Source organism: Oncorhynchus tshawytscha, linkage group LG09 (genome assembly GCF_018296145.1).
Source record: "Oncorhynchus tshawytscha isolate Ot180627B linkage group LG09, Otsh_v2.0, whole genome shotgun sequence".
NCBI classification, from domain to species: domain Eukaryota; kingdom Metazoa; phylum Chordata; class Actinopteri; order Salmoniformes; family Salmonidae; genus Oncorhynchus; species Oncorhynchus tshawytscha.
This window is the reverse complement of record NC_056437.1, coordinates 75,231,747-75,252,201: the sequence shown is the minus strand read 5'-3', so window position 1 is coordinate 75,252,201 and position 20,455 is coordinate 75,231,747. Positions and strand designations below refer to the sequence as shown.

Here is a 20,455-nt window from a genome sequence, read left to right as displayed (position 1 = left end):
GTCTCATTAATTACAGTATAAGTGCTGGGGAATAAGGGTTCACATTTCTTCCTAACATCGTTCCTCTTATTAGCAGAAGATTAATTAGTGTGTGATGTAATTAATAACTTAACATCTGCCTTTTTTCAATCAGCCTATCGACAGCAGGCTGAGGAGTCGATCGCCCCCTTTCATCAACATCCCGTTATATTGCACGCGAATTGGTTCTAGTCTCGAATCAAATTTGACCGCGTTGGATGATAAATGTCTTTGTGTAAAATAAGGGTATTTGTAACTCGGCATCGATTACTAGAGAGAGTAAACATTTAAAACGCCACAACATGTTGACCAAAAACTGTGACTAGCCTCCGTCATTTTCGATGTGGAAGCGAGCGTTCGAAATTAGTCCATCTCTTTCACCTTTTACTGGGATACAATCTGATCACTCTCTCTTGGTGGTCCCCCGTGTAGTTGTGATGTAGTTCTTATCAAAGCCCTCCTGTCTTGTTGTGACAGCTCTGATATTGTTTATTGAGGTGGATGTCAGGTTTAATTAGCAATCGATATGGAAAGCGTTTGCAGACCGCGCCTCTGACGTCATACTCGATTACCGTTTCTCATTGGTCTCAAATTCCCAAAGCCTAGGCTAATTATTGGAAGGTTCATGTTGATAAAGTACAGCTCATCCTTCCCTCCACATCATGTCCCCTCCTCGCTGGCCACACTCACTGCATGCTTTTTAAATTCACAGCACCAGCCTCCAGACGTCGTTTCCTTTTGCCTAGGAGATGATGGACAGCAGGATACTGGATCCACCTCATGCCCAGTTCGGAGGCTCTCTCGGCGGGATGGTGGGCTTTCCGTACCATCTAAGCCACCATCATGTTTACGAATTAGCCGGTCATCAACTTCAATCTGCGGCCGCAGTTCCTTTTTCAATAGACGGATTACTTAATGGTTCCTGCACAGCTTCAGTGGTTAATTCAAACCCCCTCTTGTCTGGCTGTGGTATGAATGGAGATAACCAGCAGTACAAGTTGACAGGTAAGCAAAACGAAATACAATACTTATCAAAAGGTTGGCTCTAGATCAAAGGACTAAACAAAGAACTGAAAGTGTCTGTATATCCTGTCCTGTATATCCTCTCCATAAAGCGTTAAAGAGGGAATCCAAATCCTAAGAAACAAAGACGCTTCTTCTGCTTTCAAATTTAGGCTTTATGCAATTCATTTCAGTGGAGAGCAGCATAGGAGCTCAACTCCAAACATGAAACCCCCTTGTGTTGTGACAGGGTGGGAAACATCACTATTTCTCTATTGTTAGTAGAATGTTTTAATGTGTTATTGTTATTATTAATAGGATCAATATTGTATGATTAATAGTCTATTATTACTGATATTTTCTTACCATCGAAAACTGACATAATAGCCCAATTTATTAGACTAGATTTGATTCATTTCTTTATAAAGGACCACAGAAAGAACGTTAACTTACAAAAATTCATGCCGACTACTTTTGCGTCTCTCACACACTCTCTTGTTTTGTATTCTCATGCTAGATTCGTGTGACCCAGACAAGGATAGCCCTGGTTGTAAGAGACGACGTACTCGTACAAATTTCACTGGTTGGCAACTGGAAGAATTAGAAAAGGCTTTTAATGAGAGTCACTATCCCGACGTGTTCATGAGGGAAGCACTGGCTCTGAGATTGGACTTGATAGAATCGAGGGTACAGGTAAATATCAACCATGTCCACTTTTTGGAATTCACTGTTGTTGGTTTGTTATGATGTGTAGCCTAATGTTTCTTAAACACTGATAGGCTGTTTGAACAAAGGAAAGTAGGCCTATTTATTCCCCATGTCTCTTACACAAATATGTTACAATAGTCTCTTTTAGATATATAGCTGTCCTGTAATTCCTGTATCTTTGTTGTTTTGTACTGTGACCAACAACTCCGCAGGGAGCTCGTGTAATATAGGCACATAAAGGCCTATTATAGTATGTACAGTACGATGCCTGTGTATATATATATATATATACAGTACGATGCCTCATATATATACACATACAGTACGATGCTTCAAAACTGCAAATGAAAGCAAATCATTTTCACTATTTTAAAAAGGAAAACATTATCAAACGTGAATATTTATTTAGATAACACAATATACGATATATTTATAGAGATACAGTCTTCGAAATCAAGGGTGATACGAGCAGCAAACCGAGTATAAAGAGGACCTCTGGTTCAAGGAGAAATACTTTAAATATGGCTAAGCCATGGAATGGTCAGTTCATTTGCTGTACTTGATTTCAATATGAATTGTGTAGATTCAGCCGGCAAGGCTATATTACTTGCACTCAAACATACTCAAAATGAATACATCGACGTATGCACATTCAGTATTTTCACTTGTATTTTCCTATATAAACCGATAGAACACCCAAGTATACACATACATTTCTGAACTTGAATATTGATACATTTTCAAGCCGTACATTTTTATAAAGGACACATCTTTTCCCACATCTATCCTCATCAGTCAAATGTCCATGCACGTGGACTTATTATTGTGATCATTTGCACTTCTGATGCCAAAAGCTCATATGTATATTGTGTTATACACAGAGAAAATGCCCAAAAATGGCAAAAGTGGCATGCCAAATATAGGACTAAACCAGCGTTTATTTTTTGTCTTAGCAATACACAGCTGAAATAATCAACTAATCATCAAGCTTTGATAATTTGAATCAGCTGTGTGGTGTTAGGGAAAAAAACAAAACGTTGACCCCCTGGGGTCCCGAGGACCGAGTTTGGGAAATGCTGGTCTAGTCCTATATTTGGCATGTCACTTTAGCAATTTTTAGGCAGTTAGTGTTGGGGGAAATTTGAGTATTTGTAACCATATTAAACCATGTATTATTATGAAGTGAAATATATGTTTTCATGGAGCATTTTCCAGATCAGACAGACAGCATTTAACTTTTAATTGAATAATGAAGAAGGCACAAGCACACGGAATAATTGTAGGTCGAATTGGAAAATAAATATGCGTATTTTTGTCATCGCATCTGATAATAAACAATTGTAGGCCTACAAGCAAGAGGCTTTGTTCTTTGGTTTTGTGTAATTTGGAACCATCTACAAAACATTATTCCAATGGTTCACACAAGTATTATCCTGAATTATTATTATTACTTTGTATGTATTTTTTTTTAAAGAAGAGTGGACTTCTTTTTGAACGTGGGTAACATGATTTGTTTCTCTAATATGCAGGTATGGTTCCAAAATCGTAGAGCTAAGTGGAGGAAAAAAGAAAACACAAAGAAGGGTCCAGGGCGACCAGCTCACAACTCCCACCCAACAACATGCAGTGGAGAGCCCATGGACGCGGAGGAGATCGCCAGGCGAGAACTGGAGAGGATGGAGAAAAAGAAGAGGAAGCAGGAGCGAAGACTGTTGAGGTCCCAGAATAAACTTTTGTCAGGGGACCTATTTCACACCCCAGGATCTGACAGTGACAGTGGAGTGTCACAAGTGACAGACAGTGAACAAAATCCACATTGTGACTCTGTAGGCCGAAACCAAACCCAATCGAGCTGTGACCAAACACCACAAACTCTCCAGAACCAAAGACACTTGAACCAAGATGCTGGTGGATCCGAGCTGGACTCGTCCGACAGCAGTCAACAGTCAAGCATGTGCGCCAACAGCAGAGCCTCCACCCTTCAGAAGCTGAACCCATTCAGCGTAGAAAGCCTTCTATCCGACTCCAGACCAAGGCGCAAACCGAACATAGATGGATTTTCTGCCTTACCTTCTTCGCGGCCTTTGATAGGGAAAGGACATTTCTTACTCTATCCTATCACCCAGCCGCTTGGATTCCTTGTTCATCAGACTGCTTTGAAGACAACACCACCAGACTCAGATACTGACAACTCCACACAAAGAACCCTAGTGAATGACAGCAGCTTATCTGCCAATACTGGACATAAAAACCACAAGGAGTCCAACAATCTCAACGACGCAACAGCAATCAAAGTGCAGGTCAACTTTACCGCGAAAAATACTAGTTCCCCACAGAACAGCCCAGGCCTTGTTACCTTTTCCAGTAGCAACTGTAGTCAGCCTTCAGCCAGTTGTAGTGCAACATATTTCCAAGATGATGATGATTCAAAGTATCTGCCATTAGACAAAAAAGAGCAGTCTGTAAAAGACTACCCAGAGAGTTCCGAGTCTGTGACAACCAACTGTCCACCAGAGACAAAGACAGAGACTCAAGATGTCGGTATGGAATAATAGACCTATAGGTGAGAAAAAATATTGATAGCGTCAACAACACCTTTCATTTGCCCAAAGCTCAATCACGTCTTAGAATATAAACTTTCATTTCAAAGATGACATATATAGCCTATTTTCTGATGATGATGGGTTATAACCGTGTGTGTGTTTGCTGCGTGCGTGCGTGTGTATATGTGCACGTGTGTGTGGTGGTGGTGGTAGTAGTACAAGCCCCCCGCCCCCCTGTGTAACGAACTGTAAAAATACATAAAAACCACAAAAATCCTCAAAGGCTGTAAAAGTATTATAATATTTATATATGTAAGGTTTTCATAAATAAATCGATTGTATACAATGCATCCAAACCGTGTGAGACCTTAAATAGCCCGTATAGTGGGTATAGGTAGCGCTTTCTGCTAAAATCTGACGTTGTATTTTGTGTATTGCTTTAACAAATGTATTCATCTATAAGCCTCACTGAAATGAGGTTACGAGCCGGAGGCGAAAGGACCCGCTCGACTCCTGCAGAGTTTTGATATGAAAGTCATTATTTTCCCGGTGGCTACTGCAGGGATTCAGTTTATTTTAGCCCAAAGGGTTATTATACATTACCGATTTCTAGTGATATGAAATCACATAAACTTCCAAGAATAATAGAATTAGCATGAAAGGCTGGGGTGTCAAATTGAAATACGAAAATAATAGCCCCGGCAGCTGGGAGTGTGTTTGTGCATATTGGATAGGAGATGGGAATTCGTGGGGCGGAATTTTCATGAGCTTTTCACTTTGTCAGGGCCCTTGTAGCCGGCTATATTAAGATAGATGTTCGATGATATCCCTCATTGTTCTGTCGCTTACATTGATGTTTCTGTGTTATCAGCCTATTGATCATGCGTCGGCTGTAATAGGACGGGCGAAGCAAACGTGCCTATTTACAATAGCAGAACACATTTGTTCTAATAGGGTTGGCGGTCCCCAGGGATGCTGTGCAGGCTCGGGGACATCTGCGCCATGGCAATATTAGCCATGTTGACCAGATCTAAAGTCTAGGTAAGAAAGGAAAGACCATTCACAACTCAAACAGCTTGTTTTACAAGATAGGGCCTTATAGGTATAACGCACGTGAAAATGCCCTCAATAACACGAACATCTAAATCCTAAAAATGGAAAACATCCATTCCAGTGTGGTGTAGTTGTTCTTAAATACCCAGAGTTCCATGCTACTCTTTTAGGGTCTTGATTTGCAAATAAATTGAAAATAATCAGATGGGCAGCTTTACATCTGAGCCGGCGCAAATGAATTTCTGAGCCTGTGTCCCTTTCAAAATATTTACATAATTTTCACCCGATGACTGCTGTTTGCTCAGAGGAAGCAATGACTTATTGGGTGTGGGTGAAGGGGGGCTCTTGGTATAAGAGACAGGCAAAAGTGTATAGGGAAAGGGAAAATGTAATCTCAACAGAGAATATATAGGCCTATGGCAGACAGAAAGTCAATAAGCTAATGAATAACTTATTATTTGATGAAAACAGATCCAAATACAATGGCCCTTGGAAGTCCTCAACCCAACAAGGATAATACTTGTAACTTTTATTAAATATATATTCCTATACCCGACATAATATTTAAAAACATTATCTTCTTATTCAGCCAGCCACAGCCAGCCCAGCTCCCCCAATTATTGAGCTTTATTTCTGTCAATAGGTTGCCATTTAGGATTAGGCCATTTGGAAATTAGAGTTGTCTGGATGTGTCCTTCAATATATATATATATATATGTTTTGTGTGTGTCTTATTTGGAGCGTATGTTGTATGGTAGGGGGTGTTCATGTTTAATTCATTAGCATACCGAACAGGAGTATCGTGGCTGCACACTGGTGGCCTTAAGGTGAAATTAGCGATTTGCTTAAGTAGTTAAGCTTTTTTTTGCCTGAGAGCTGCACGCTGTATGATTCAAGACAAACTATCAATCGATATGGTCCAGGCAGCCTCCAGGAAATGTGTCCTCCATGAATCATACTTTATGAATTCAATTTCTACCCGGAGAAATTTTCAATTTGAACGCCGGATCATTATGGGAGAGTGTAAATTGTTTTTGCTCTATTATGCATCGGACGCCATCATTTTTCTTTCTAATTACGGAGGTGTCAGGTCGGGCTGTCATGCAGGCGCTGATTTTCAATTTAACTGATCATCGTGCATTCATTTTCCCATTTGATAAATCTGCTATCTCGACGCCTCTCCATGCCTGGAATGCTAAAAGAGAGACACAGACTGGCAAAGTAATAGAGGCGTATATGCAGCAATAAGTGCAGATCAGGCAGCTAATTTAGCACCTCCTGATATTTCATTTCCATTTTTCATTTTCAACTCTCAAAGGAGGGAAAAGCAGCCCAAAGGCAGAAAGCTCGTTCGTATTCAGCATCAGAGAGGGAAAAAAGACTACGAAAAAGCTTGTTTTCAACGACACATCCAAATTAGGATATCAAGCTTAATTAATGCTAATTGAGTTTCTCAATACGTGTTATTTTTATTTAATAGAAACAAATTTGCGCAATTAATTATGAGCGTGATATCAAGAACCTCATTTGCAACATTCTCTTTACCCTCCCTCGCAGCTTTGAGTAAATTAACTTATTTTGTCATTTGCCATTTTTTTTGCAAACTAAGGGGTTGAACCAAATCCCAACCAGGAATTATGCCATTGACATTATTTAAGAATGAAAGACGCACACTTTTAAAAATATTTTTACAACATGCAATGTTCATAGCACACACCAATGCCGAACTATACAACATAATTATACAGATATGCCTACGAATGTATTACTCATCCACTTACGTAGTTTTTCTTCAGCATTGCATGGGCCTATTGGTGTTAGAAATGAATGAGTGTAACATCAATTTTATCATGAACCAATTCATTAATTGTTGTCTCATCATTTAATTTGTTACAGTCTTAACTATTTGAAGATGGCTAGTACACATTATTATAGGAAATGAACACAAAGAAAATTGTGTTTAGTGACCTGCTAATTCATTGGTTTTGTAGATTATAGGAATGTTATTAAGCACTTTTCCTTATACATTTTCCAAGATCATGTTTCCTAACAAGCCTTTATGATATTTTTGAAGATTCTTTGAGTTTCTAAGCGGTTTTTCACGTATTGTTGCCAGAGGTTTTCTACAAACTTGTCACTAATAGTATCTGCTTAGCAGGGCTTTGTTTCAGTAGCTCGAAATGAGCATGAATGTAGAAGGACTGTGCCAAATCAATTCAAGATTGGAATGATCAGTCATACACGACAGACATCAAATTACCAATTTGTTTAGCTATTCGATGTGGATCTATAGACAAACATAGTTTAGTATATGCGTATATGACTTGCAGATGTGAGCCTATATTTTCTATCATAGTCAAACAAAGCAAATGTACACCAATAATTTTAGGCTACAACAACCCATAGACAAAACATGGCAAATTATTCAATTTCCACGTGACTCAAAATCAATTTAGGCATTGACCGTAAAACAATGCACATGCCTATGATAATCCTATCCCACGTTAGTTTGGCCAAGATCAGAGCGATTAAGTCTGTCGGTCCATTAATAAGCATGCGATGTAATAAAATCCTAAAAAAGCATGGCGGAGTTGCTCCAGCATAGGAGCCAAATGTCAAGTAGCATTTTAAGCGATTGTGTTAAAGATCCAAGTGCCAGTGTTTCTCTTTGGGTATCACTGGGACAGAAGGAAGTCCCCTTCATTCTCTCACTGAATTAGCTAAACAACGTTGGTAGCCTAAACTAAAATGACATCAATTTGACATAAAGTCATTGGCTACATTGATGAGATTAGTCGATCATAGTCGTTCATGAACAATGCACTACTAGCCCATAGCACAAACTGCAACATGTCTTATAGAGCATCCAGTACAATCAAAGCGTGACAAGAGAGAAGCCAGCAGTCTTTTTTGTAGCTATTGGCCAAGATAAAAACATAGGCTACTATAAGTAGAATTTGGCTATACACTCTTAGAAAAAGGGTTCCAAAATGGTTCTTTGGCTGTCCCCATTGGAGAACCCTTTTTGGTTCCAGGTAGAACACTTAGGTTACACGTAGAACCGTTTGTGGAAAGGGTTTTGGGTTCCATGTAGAACCCTTTGTGGAAAGGGTTTTACATGGAACCCAAAAGGGTTCTACCTGGAACCAAAAATTATTCTTAAAAGGGTTCTCCTATATGGGGACAGCCGAAGAACCATTTTAGGTTCTAGATTGCACTTTTTTTTATAAGAGTGTAGAGATGTGTGAAAATGGAAATATTCTATTGAAATGTTAATGTCTGTTGTGTAATAGGCCCACCCATCTGAAGACCTTCTATAACATTTAATTATCTCATCATCTCAACTGTCGCCTGTCGGCTTTATCTGCAAATTCACGCTTGGAAAGTACAGGCAGTGGGGGACTGAATTATACTCTATCCATCTGTCATATCAACCAACTACATCAAACCATGTGGGAAACAATACAGGCAACCACCTAGAATTATTCAGTTTTTGTAAGGTTTGAGTTATAGGCCTAGCGCCAATCTGCTTTCAGCTACATTCAATATGCCCCAAAATGCTTCCTCTATAGCAAACGCATCTTGTCATATCCGGATGTAGACATTCTGGTTTACATTTGAGGCGTTTACCATCCATTATTTTGACCTGGAATAAATCAACATCATAAACATGACCCAGAAATTAACACCAACTCCCTTGGTCATTGTGGTTATTAAATATCTAACAGCCTGTGACTGCAGCCCTGCTCTTCTCTGCTAATTATCACCTTGTGAAAAGTGTTTCATTAGCTTTTTTTTCATTTAATGAACCAACCACGGAATTCCAGCCAAATAACTAATAAGGGGTCTTCCTCAAAGTCACGAGTAATGACATTTAACACAGGCCCATGTATGATAGATAGACCTATAGCCTGTACAGCTTATCTAGCCACTCTCAGCTTATGTGTGATATGGATGGATGTACTTCCTCAGTGAACCCATATGTCAACACCCACATGCTTTAAAAAGATCACTCAATCTGTTTCCAAATCCATTCAGCAAAAAAAAAAAAAAAAAAAAAAAAAAAGAAACCTACATGGAATCAATAAGGTGCTGCCACACAAGGTCTTATTTGCTTTACTCTTTTTGCTCCCAGAAATGATATCATGGGTTACATGTAATAGATAGATCGTGCATTTGTTTGTATGGCGTTGCATGACCAGCATCATCCAGCACACATATGCACGATCCACCTGGGTGATACCTACTGTATATAGAAAGCATTTTATGTTTTGAAGCTAGGTTATATTCAGACAGTTTACAGGGCTGTTCGCTCCCCACCACCACACATGTTTCACCTGTGTTGATATGCCACAATGAAGACTAACCACTTTGTGGTGTTTCTTTAGAGAACGGTGTAAACAGGCATTTTCCTCTCCCGACTTCCCAGGGAACCTGCGACCCAGAGGTTAATGAAGCGTGAAGTGTGAAAACCTCCTGAGATGGGATGAGTTAAAAAAGTGTCCTCAGATGTTAAGGCAACACTGTCCAAATCTATTTGTGGATGTCAGCTCTTTTCATATGCCTCAAATCAGTCTTTTTCAGAAGGTAAAAACGCCCCATCTGTAGATCTTGGCACTTTTCAATCTAGAGGGCTTTTATCTTTTAGTATACTGTCGCAATGTAAAGTAATATATGTGTGTTGTCATAGAATACCCTATGAGAGATTGAATTGAAAGTTCAAAAGTTTAGTTAATTAATACAGTCAGAGGATAAAAGCGAAATGGGTAAATGTTGTGGTTTATTATAGGACTTCAACTCCATGAAGGTACGTTTGACATGTAACATTGCATACGGATCATCTCAGAAAATGTATTGTAATCAATAGGATGTAACACTAACAAAGTTCACTATCATGAGATTGATCTCCACTTGCTTTGTTGATGATCACCGTACTTCAATAGAGGAATACATTGAGATATAATTTCCAATGACTGAACTACACTGTAATAAAACAATTCTGGGAGCTCTTAAAAATGGAGCTTAATCTCCTGTGGCATCTTGGATCTGTCACTACAAGTCAAATATCCAGATAATAGTAGAAGTGTGGGGGGGGGGGTGCTTTTCAGTTTCAGTTCTAGACCTTAGCTGCCCTTTGGAGTGTGCCTTCAGTTGCACCTTTTGGAGTGTGCCTTCAGTTGCACAGTGGTCATTAAAGTAGGCTGCCGTTCTGCTGGAGGTTAGTCTCCGTTTAATGATTTGATAGGTGGACTGTTTTCATTGATTTGGGTCAAGCCAAACATAGCAGGACATGAGAGAAATTGCCATAGGGTGTAGTTAACCCAAGGATAATTAGTTATTATTTCAGCCCTTAAACTGCATTAACCTTTTCCATTTCATACAGGGGATTGGTTCTGATCACACTGCCAGGCAGTGTTCCATCCTCCATCAAAAGTTAGCTATAAAAACCATTACTCAGAACACACCTCAACAGAGAGATTGTCTCCTTGAGTAGTCCCATCAAAGCATCTTCTCCAGCTTTTTACTTCTAACTATCCTTTTAGAAATGTCCCCAAAATGCACAGTTGTTAACAACATAAGTCAGCTCCAGCAAATTACAGAGGTGTCAGAGGTTGGTTAAAAAAAAATCTAACAATACTCATCGGTGTTGTTTATCAAAGTTACTCATCCTCATGGTCTCGATACATAATTACTTTTAAATAACATCCCTCACAATCCGAACTAAACAGTGCATGGGCTGGTGTTAGTGATCTTATTTCAGCCTGCAGCGTAAGTCTTCTTTAGCTAATAGGCATTTTCTGGTTGCAATTAAAATGGTCGGCGTGAAGGTCTTGACATGTCCTCCAATAGGCTAGTCACCAACCCCCAGCTCTCTCCTTCCTTTCGTCATTAAAGTGGTATTGCAAATGCTCTTTACACATCAAGGCCAAGACCTCAGATTTGACTTACTACATGCACATTATTTCATCTTTGGACCCCTGGTAGTACTGACATGTACAATTCTGTCATTAATGCGGCTGGAAGCTCAGGGATGGGCCAGACACAGGGTTTCACTTGAGGTCCAGTATTTTTTAATGGGCCAGGGAAATAGGGTCTAACTGGGCCTGAAATGTCACTATCAAAGTGTCCTGTAGACTGTAGAGGAGGAGCATGTTATGCCTCTGTCGCCAGTCCGATCGATCACATTAGAGCAGGAAGTGGGGAGATCTGACAGGCCAGAAACACTTCAATACTGACACACTCTGTCTGGGAGCTTCAGGCACACTTCTTGAAATAAAAAGAAAGCCTCATACCAGCCCTGTAAGTGGGTGTGATTAGGCATAAAGGATCCCATTGTGCAAAGGCTGGAAGAAAATTAGAAGTGATAGTGGGACAGAATCAATGCTGTTTTCCTCTCAGACGTGTGACCATATCCATCAACAACCACCGAGATGTCTAAGGATCGCTTCCCTACCGAACACCTTATCGACGGCTAGAGGAAGAACCTGAGGAAGGAACCTTTTAAGACATAACATTCATTTCAGCGCTATCGATAAGCAGGCCAGCCTTTCAAAATAACCGATTATGGCACAGGAGAAATAATTAAAGCACCACCTACAGCTTTTTAAGTCTAATAAATGGGGAGTTGGAGGACATACATTTACTGGACAAATTGAGATTCTCTCCAGCAGGCAGGCTCCCAAATAGGAATTCAATTAAAAGTAATATATGTAAAGTAGATATCAGTAGGAATTTTAATGCACACTGGTATGCAACTGTGAAGAACAAACATGGATATATTACTTTAACCCGAGATCCCATATGGAAATTCAAATAGAGCTGGTGTTGAAAATTCAAGCATTCACAATAGATTTGTACAGAGACATTCCAATCACTTGGGCTATAACAATGTCCACTGAAATTTGCAAAACAAAGCCCACTAAATCTAATAATCACATTTGGTATGAAACTCAATCTTAATGGCATACTCATGGATAAATTAACAAGACAGCATAGGGGGCAAAACTGTATAGAAGCCACTGCGTTAGGGCTTCTCACATTTCTCTCAGTGCTACGCCATACGCCATGGTTAGTTTTGGCTGTGCAAGGCTGCAGTTTGACTCACTAATCCAATGTGTTTGCCAGCTTTGGGCCACCCTCTGTCCAGGAGGTACTGTAATCCTTAGTAATACTGGCGGAGCGCGCACAGAGCAGGATGGCTTCTGATCAGGAAATATTGACTGTAATAATTTGTTGCTCGTTCCCAGAAGGTGCACCAGCCATGTTTAATCAACAAACAAAACACCCAATCTAACCCTAACTGGGTTGCCACTCTTTGTGGATCCAGTAGAACAAGTGGCTGCATGACAACATTTACCCCTCGTTAATTGATAGTTTATGGAGATCCTTATTGAATACTTGTATGGTGGAGTGAAATAAAGACTTTGCTTCTCAGTACTAGCCCATGACTAGGCCATAATGTTACTGAATTGAAGGGAGTTTAGGTGAATGGGCCAAACAATTGGTCTTGTGGTCCTGCTCTTTAATGGTGCCTATGTGCTGCTTCTCTTCTGGTCAGGTTTAGTAACCTATTACACTGTAAAATCTTCCCTGTAAATTTACAGAACTACACTGGCACACCAGTGACCAGTTTAATACTGCAATTTTGAGATGCAGAGATGCTGTAATATGTTTTACAGTACTATTTTCCTTACTGTACAGACATATTACACCATCCTTGCTGTACATTTGCAGGGATGCTGTAATGTTTTACAGTAAGGAAAATAGTACTGTAAAGCAAAACTTACAGTATTAAGCTGACAACTCTGGTACCAGGATAATGATGTAAATGTACAGTGAAATTCTACCTCAAATCTAAATGTAAGAAAAACAATACATTTGTACATAAAATAAATGTATTCAAATAGGTAACAAAATTAAAAACGAATTAACAACAGAATTGACAATAGAAGTAACAAGAAGTTACCACATATGTAACCAAATAAGAGAATCATTAAAACACTAATGTATGCCTGTGCCTTGGGGGGCTGTGGGGAAGAGAGAGACAAAGAGAGAGAGGGAGACAGAGTTAAAATTGGGATTGGGTACAGTCCTAGATCTTCAGATTCTGTTCTCCTAGCTCCAACAAACAGAACTAAGTGAAATAAAACAATGAAAATGGTAATAAGAAAAATAGAAATAGTACTATATACACTACCGTTCAAAAGTTTAGGGTCACCTAGAAATGTCCTTGTTTTTGAAAGAAAATATAAAAAATGGTCCATTAAAATAACATCAAATTGATCAGAAATACAGTGTAGACATTGTTAATTGATAAATGATCAGCCTTCATTTCTCAGAACAAGAATAGACCGACTAGTTTCAGAAGAAAGGTCTTTGTTTCTGGCCATTTTGAGCCATCAAACCCACAAATGCTGATGCTCCAGATACTCAAGTAGTCTTAAGAAGGCCAGTTTTATCTTCTTTGATCAGAACAAGTTTTCAGCTGTGCTAACATAATCGCTAAAGGGTATTCTAATGATCAATTAGCCTTTTGAAATGATAAACTTGGATTAGCTAACACAACGTGCCATTGGATCATGATGGCTGCTGATAATGGACCTCTGTATGTAGAATAGCCATTTACAACATTAACAATGTCTTCACTGTATTTCTGATCAATTTGATGTTATTTTAATGGACAAAAAATGTGCTTTTCTTTCAAAAAACAAGGACATTTCTAGGTGACCCCAAACTTTTGAGCGGTAGTGTACATAGTAACAACAGTAGCAGTGATCAATAAATACATGTCCATTGGGGTGGACATTGACCATAGGTGGACCAACAGTCAGACTAAATTACCATTGAGAAGTGTGGAGACAAAGTGAAATAAAACAATACAAATAATAATAAAACAACAAAGAATCATGTGTACATTATTAGCAACTGCTGCAGTGATGAATGTCATTGGGGTGGGGGCAGAGTAAACGTCTTTTTGGGGGGGCGTATCACCCTCTGAAGTGCCTTTCTTCCGCGGCGGTGGTGTTGCCATACCAGTCTGTGATGCAGCCCAATCTATGATCAGGGGCAACTCTGTTTGGGGTAAGGGGTTCAGAGGAGGTGAAACACAACTGGACAGTTTGGGCAGGAGAGCATCCAGGACAGAGAAGTCAGTGCAGCATCAGGTGTTCCTCATGGGGTTCCGTAACAAACCTTTGTCAGCTCTTCTCGCCCCTAGGACAAGCATAGAACAAGAAAGAATAGAATGAGAGACAGAGAGCACCAGGGCCGTTACTCTGTGGGTAACAAGACAGGGAACAAAGGACATACCAAGTTGGTGTCGTGTGTATGTGTTCTTGCCTCACTAGAGGTCTTCATTCAAACTCAGTTTGCTCTTGGAAGAATGGGGCAAGGTAGGGATTGAGAACAAACAGCTGGCTTCCTCTGGGCCACCCTGTCATACACGTTGTTCCATCTTTCAGGATTCATCATCTTGGGTTGAATCGAACCTACAGCATATATCCAGAATAGTTTATGAAATCAATTGAGGTATTGAACAAATACAAATAAGACAGCTATATACACCTACCTCAAACCATGGCAAACGAATACAACATTGCTATAGCCTACACAATATCACAGATTATTTTACCAGATATACAACATTTTCCTTTCTAGCTGTGCCACCAAATGTTTGCGAACCACTGGTAAAAGTGAACAGGTTTAGCTAATGCTGTAACATTACAGAACAATGTTTTTTAAATTAAACAAATGGCTAGCGGGAGAGGCAATATGGACAATCCTGGCTTACAAAACTATGATTTATGTTGCGCAGATGAGAGCCAAGTGAACACTCTGTTCTGGTGTTTTTGCTTCTGGTGTGTTTTTGCCATTTATGCTCTCCCCATTGAGTAGAATATGTCACGGTGACATCTAGATGGCTACCAATATTAGTTATTTCTTGTGTAGGCTGCTATCCTACTTGAAATACTGTATAATCCTGGAGGGGAAAATCTGACACTTCACTTAGTTTCCACCGCCGACACTGTGTTAGGCTACAGCTGACCAGTGGCACTGCACCTTAGGTCGGCAGGCACCTCGATACATATAAGGTGCATTGGTCATTCATATCAGCTTTAGCGGCTCACAAGTATGGGCTTTAGCGGCCCACAAAATGGTTTATGCGGAAAATGCGGCCCGTCAAAATGCTGCTAGAAACAAGCCATTTTCTCTGTGGTAATGGTGGAAACAGAACGGTCACGATTCTGCGCTCAGTGTATTCTCTATGGCGCTCAGAGGCTGCGATACAGCCTATAATCACAATATTCTCTCTGTGATGTTTTTCTAGGTCACACAGCTAGAAATTTACAAGAACTTTAGGCAGACCGAAATGGCTTTTGTCAACTCGAGCTAGCTAGCTAGGAAACGTTAGCAAGCTATCTAGCAATGGTTAGCTAAGGAAACATGCAGTAATTCAACGTTGGCTAGTAATAAATATGCTTATTAACAAGGCAAGGTACCTATCCAGCAGCTGATGAAAATATACCTCCACTTCACAGCCACTTCAAGAAGATATTTACTAAAATAGTCTGAGTTTCATGTGGCCTGCCTGATCATTTGAATCTACTGTAGGCATACGCTATTGCTGTAAAGAAATACAATATGTTAGAGTAATATTTACAGGAGGCGTCCGAATTACAGTTATTTTCAGTATTTTTACCCATAATGCAGTGCAATCTACTGCATGGATGCTGTAAAACACATTTATGGTATTACACTATGCATCCTACAGTGTTTTACTGTTGAAATAATAGAAAAGTCTTACAGTGTATGTGGATTTGGCTGTACATACCTGCTGTAGATCCATAGATGCAGGCAGCCCCTAAAGGCTGTTGACCTCTAGCTATATCTGCGTCTCGGGTGGCACCGTATCCCCTGTATAGTGCACTACTTTTCACCAGAGGCCTATGGACCCTGGTCGGGTTTGGTGCACTTTGTGGGGAATGGGGTGCCATTTGAGAAACGCTGTATATATCACTCCCTTAATGAATTCAGAGGAGAAGAGCTCTACCTAAACAATAACTTGTCTGGGTTATTTATTGCTAATCCTGCCTCCTCCTCTGTTAAATTCCACGTTTTCTTTTCTCTGGTCGTCTCCCATGTGAATCCAACATGGAAGACCTGTATCTCAATCAGTATTGTTATTTTCCTTTCTTTGTCCTCTGCCCTCTTGGGAATGTCATCAACATGCTGACTATTTATATAAACAGAATTACTTGCAACCCCACCCCAAAAAATAATTTTAGGTAATTTTAAATAAATGACAACACATCCGTAAACTCCTTTACAAAAGGCTTGCTTTATCACAGGAGATATGGGCTGTGTGCATGTTCAAGATATCTTCAACTACAAAAGCACTTTTCCATTAATGAACAAAAATGAGCAGAGAAAATTGTTCCTTGAATTTCTTTGGGCAGATAACGATTCTTATCTTTATCAGCAGTTAATCTTCTGAGGTCAAGATTAAAGGGAAATGTGAAGTGAACCCCTAGTGTCCCCAATTAAAAAAAAGAAAGAAAGAAAGCAAGGGAGAGGGAAAGAAAGAGAGAAGTAGACTCTGTCATAGATTAGCCTGTTCTCCAGTCCCCTAAGTACTGTAGAGAAATAGAAAACAACACAATTAAATTATGACACCTGACACTTAGACCTCACTTCAGTGAAAATGGACTAACTGTAGAATGTGAGATACTGTCAGACGATTAATGTGTGATCACACACATTAGCACCTCTCCAACACGACATTTTCTGATGGCTTCCCCCATTTTGAGCTACCCATGGACATCAGCTACTCAAGAACATGTCTCTAAAATGTGTCCTCTCATGAGCTTGGGGGACAATCATATGTTAGAGGTAAACTGATTGCACGGATTGCGATCATATCTAAAGCAAGTGTTGACTGACAGATGGACTGTGCAAGCTTCATTCTCTCCAACATACATGAAAAGTAGCAATTAATGCATTACATATAATTACTTCAATAAACATAAATTCAATGGACTTAAAGTAAGAATGCCTGTTCCAAAAGTCATAAGACAATCAAACAAGCTGTTGTGACATTAAAAAGGGGGGTGAGGGGGGTTACATGTTTATGTTAGAGAAATTGAATGCACCTGAGTTACTTTAAAGCCAGGCCACAGTATCTTGGCATTGAAATAGGCCAATATTTACCCATCACACCTGGTGTTATAGGTCAGTCCTTTACATTAGTTACAGTAGAAATGAAATATTTAAAATGGCATCCTTTTCCATCTCTAAATGAAGAGAAAGCATGTTTAACCATTAGAGTCTAGAGCGCCCACACATATTACAATACAAACAACACCTACACAAGCCCACTCAGAATAACAGCGCACACTTCAATATCAACAAGAGACATGATTCAAATGGTAGTCCATGTGATCTCAAAGCAGTGCAACACATTTAATTGCTGTCACCTGAGGTCACGAACAAACAGGAATAATTTCTCTTCTCGAACCTTCCCTGAAGATTTCTTCGGCTGGTCATCTCACGCCGGTGCCATACAGTGCCCATTACATTGCCCTTTACTGGAGAAGATAATATTCATAAGGAGAGCAAGGAGGGGAGGGAAATATTGTCACTCACTATTTTGCACAACTGGTAATTAACGGTGTAACATTTAACAATTTTTACAGCTTTGAGTGCAAATAAGCAAAATACTGGGAAGTAATCGAGTAAGTGCCCACTGACATCACTGCTCACTTAAGATAAGCCAGGCAATATGATACAATCATGGCTGGGGAAGGATATGGCTAGTGAGTGAGGGAATGCATTTAGGACAATATCGGCCTACCACAGCAAATCTGTTATGTTAATTTACAGCCCTATTCTCACAACCTCAAATTAGCTGGGCTAAAATGATCTGCATTTGTGGAAAAGTGAAAGGAATCAATTTGCATGCCAAACGTAACCCTGCAAATTTGATGAAGGATGGTGTGTTAATATTTTCCCATTAAAGATGAATGGGGGTCACCACTGGCCAATTTGGCCTGACTAGATCTTCTAAAAGGAAATATTTGAATACCGTTCCATTGCATTGAAAACCAGACTTTGTTTTACACCAGCTGCTACTGGCAATCTGCATCAGAGAGATTTCACAATGTCCACCTAACGACACAGCTTGAAACAGTCATGACAAAACAGTCAAAAACACGTTGTTTGTTTCTTTCCCTGGTTGTGTGTGACATACGTTTGCTGAAGCTCTATCATGAAGAGATGCAAATCTAAACATTCATCAATCAGAGCATTTTGTCACAGAAAGTTGATCAATCATCCCCAGTACTATATATCTTAATAGTGTGAAAAGAGAATGTGATTGTGCTTGAGATAGGCGAGGAAAGTGGAAGGAGGAAGGAAAGGGAGAGTCAATCCTCTTGCTCCAGTGGTCCATGGCAGATGGATGATTCCTCAAGGTACATTTTTTAGTTCAGTTGAGCTACATTGATTTGGCAGCATCGGGTGGATGTCACACATGCACTGAACAATGCTCAATGACTTTGCTATCCTATTCCCATTTAAATTGCCTCTACTTTTCCTTTCTGGCACCTGTTTAAATCAATGTCTTCCTCTGCAGGTCATGGGCTGAATGTACTAAGGCGCCCACCGACCACCTCTCAAATCCACTAAAATCAACACAATAATTGAAATATTTTCAAGCTGATTACACCGAGGCCCGGGGCTTGGCTGGTTGCTAAGAATACGCTCCCTGGTTGCTAGCGGGAGTAAATCATCTTGCATTATTTGATTTTTGTTACTGATATGAAACCACTAGTCCCTCGATTAAATGTCTCACAGTCAACTACCTAGGGGACAGAGGGGAGAGACAAAATAAAATAGTCACTGTGAACCTGTCAAATAGGATCTCTAACTTCCCCTTTCTCAGGGCTTCACACATCTACCTGTTTATGTTTGTTCCAGTTGAAATAACAAGAGCTCGGCTGGTTAAAGTGTGATTGAGGAAAAACAGGACAGACATGGGGAAATGTCAGCAAATCACACATCAATCTTGGGTTTGGTTAAGATCATTAGATATTCTAAGTGATCCGCCTAGCCCTTATATCTACACTGATTGTATACTCTAAAAACATGATGTTTGGACAAGGCTTAATGTAGTTTGTATGACACAAAATAGCGAAGGTCAAAGATTGAAGGTCAAAACATTGATACAATGCTTCATACAGAAGTGCTCCCTAAACAGTCACAGATAAATAGGCATTTCCCCAACAAATTCTGCACATGTCAAAAGTCATACGACGGCTTTGTCCATCAGGTTAAGATGACATTAAATGAGGGAACATTATCAAACTGGAACTTTCCATATAATACCATGTTATCATCCTGTTTGGTGGAAATGAATGTTGTAAAGGGGTTTCAGGGATTAAAAATTAACATATTTTGATAGAAAAACATAAATTCCTCATCAGCGCTGTACTGCAACTTGAAAATGGTCAAATTCAGACTTGGCACCTATTCATTTTTGCCCCTGTGAAAGACCACACCATGCTGGTGAATATAACTAGCACTAATACTTTACTATCACACCGTGATACAATTATCATGGATTAGACCAATGGCTTGGAATTGACTTTGTCATCCATCAAGATGAAAGAGAGAGACGTACTATTCTGCACCCATTAGATCTGATGCCCTCTGATTACCATTGGTTTCTATTCCATCTCCCCATTAGCTCTGCATTGGGAAGGATTTGCTGCTGCAAAGACATGTCAGACACTGAAGGCTGCTCGAGCCTGCCTTGCCAAATGAGATCAGTGCTCACAATAATGGTGGGGTCAAGTGGAGGGACAGCCTCTCTAGTCCATTGCAGAATGACAGCCAGCATTATGTGCTTTGAGTACAGTACATAGACATGTGATCACCACCCAATCAATTAAGAATAGCAGGAGGACTGAACCTGGTGGCGTGCCACACACAAAGAGTTCATTCCGACACAGAAGATGTGAAACCAGAAATAGTGGTCTCAGTGTTTTTGGGATTGTATCAGTCTTTGAAAGCCAAAATATCCCAAACTACTACTAGTAGTGTGCCACAGACATCCTCCAGTAATTAAAAAAAAA

At 39.8% G+C, this 20,455-nt stretch overlaps 1 protein-coding gene across 1 annotated transcript; it reads left to right on the top strand.

Moving 5' to 3' along the window:
- The first annotated feature begins 465 nt into the window (after positions 1 to 465).
- LOC112246021 (homeobox protein unc-4 homolog) lies at positions 466 to 4,432 on the top strand. Its single transcript, XM_024414283.2, has 3 exons — positions 466 to 1,023; positions 1,538 to 1,713; positions 3,258 to 4,432. Exons 1-3 carry the CDS (start codon positions 768 to 770, stop codon positions 4,278 to 4,280), a joined length of 1,455 nt encoding a protein of 484 aa, XP_024270051.1. The 5' UTR covers positions 466 to 767; the 3' UTR covers positions 4,281 to 4,432.
- The last annotated feature ends 16,023 nt before the right edge of the window (positions 4,433 to 20,455 follow it).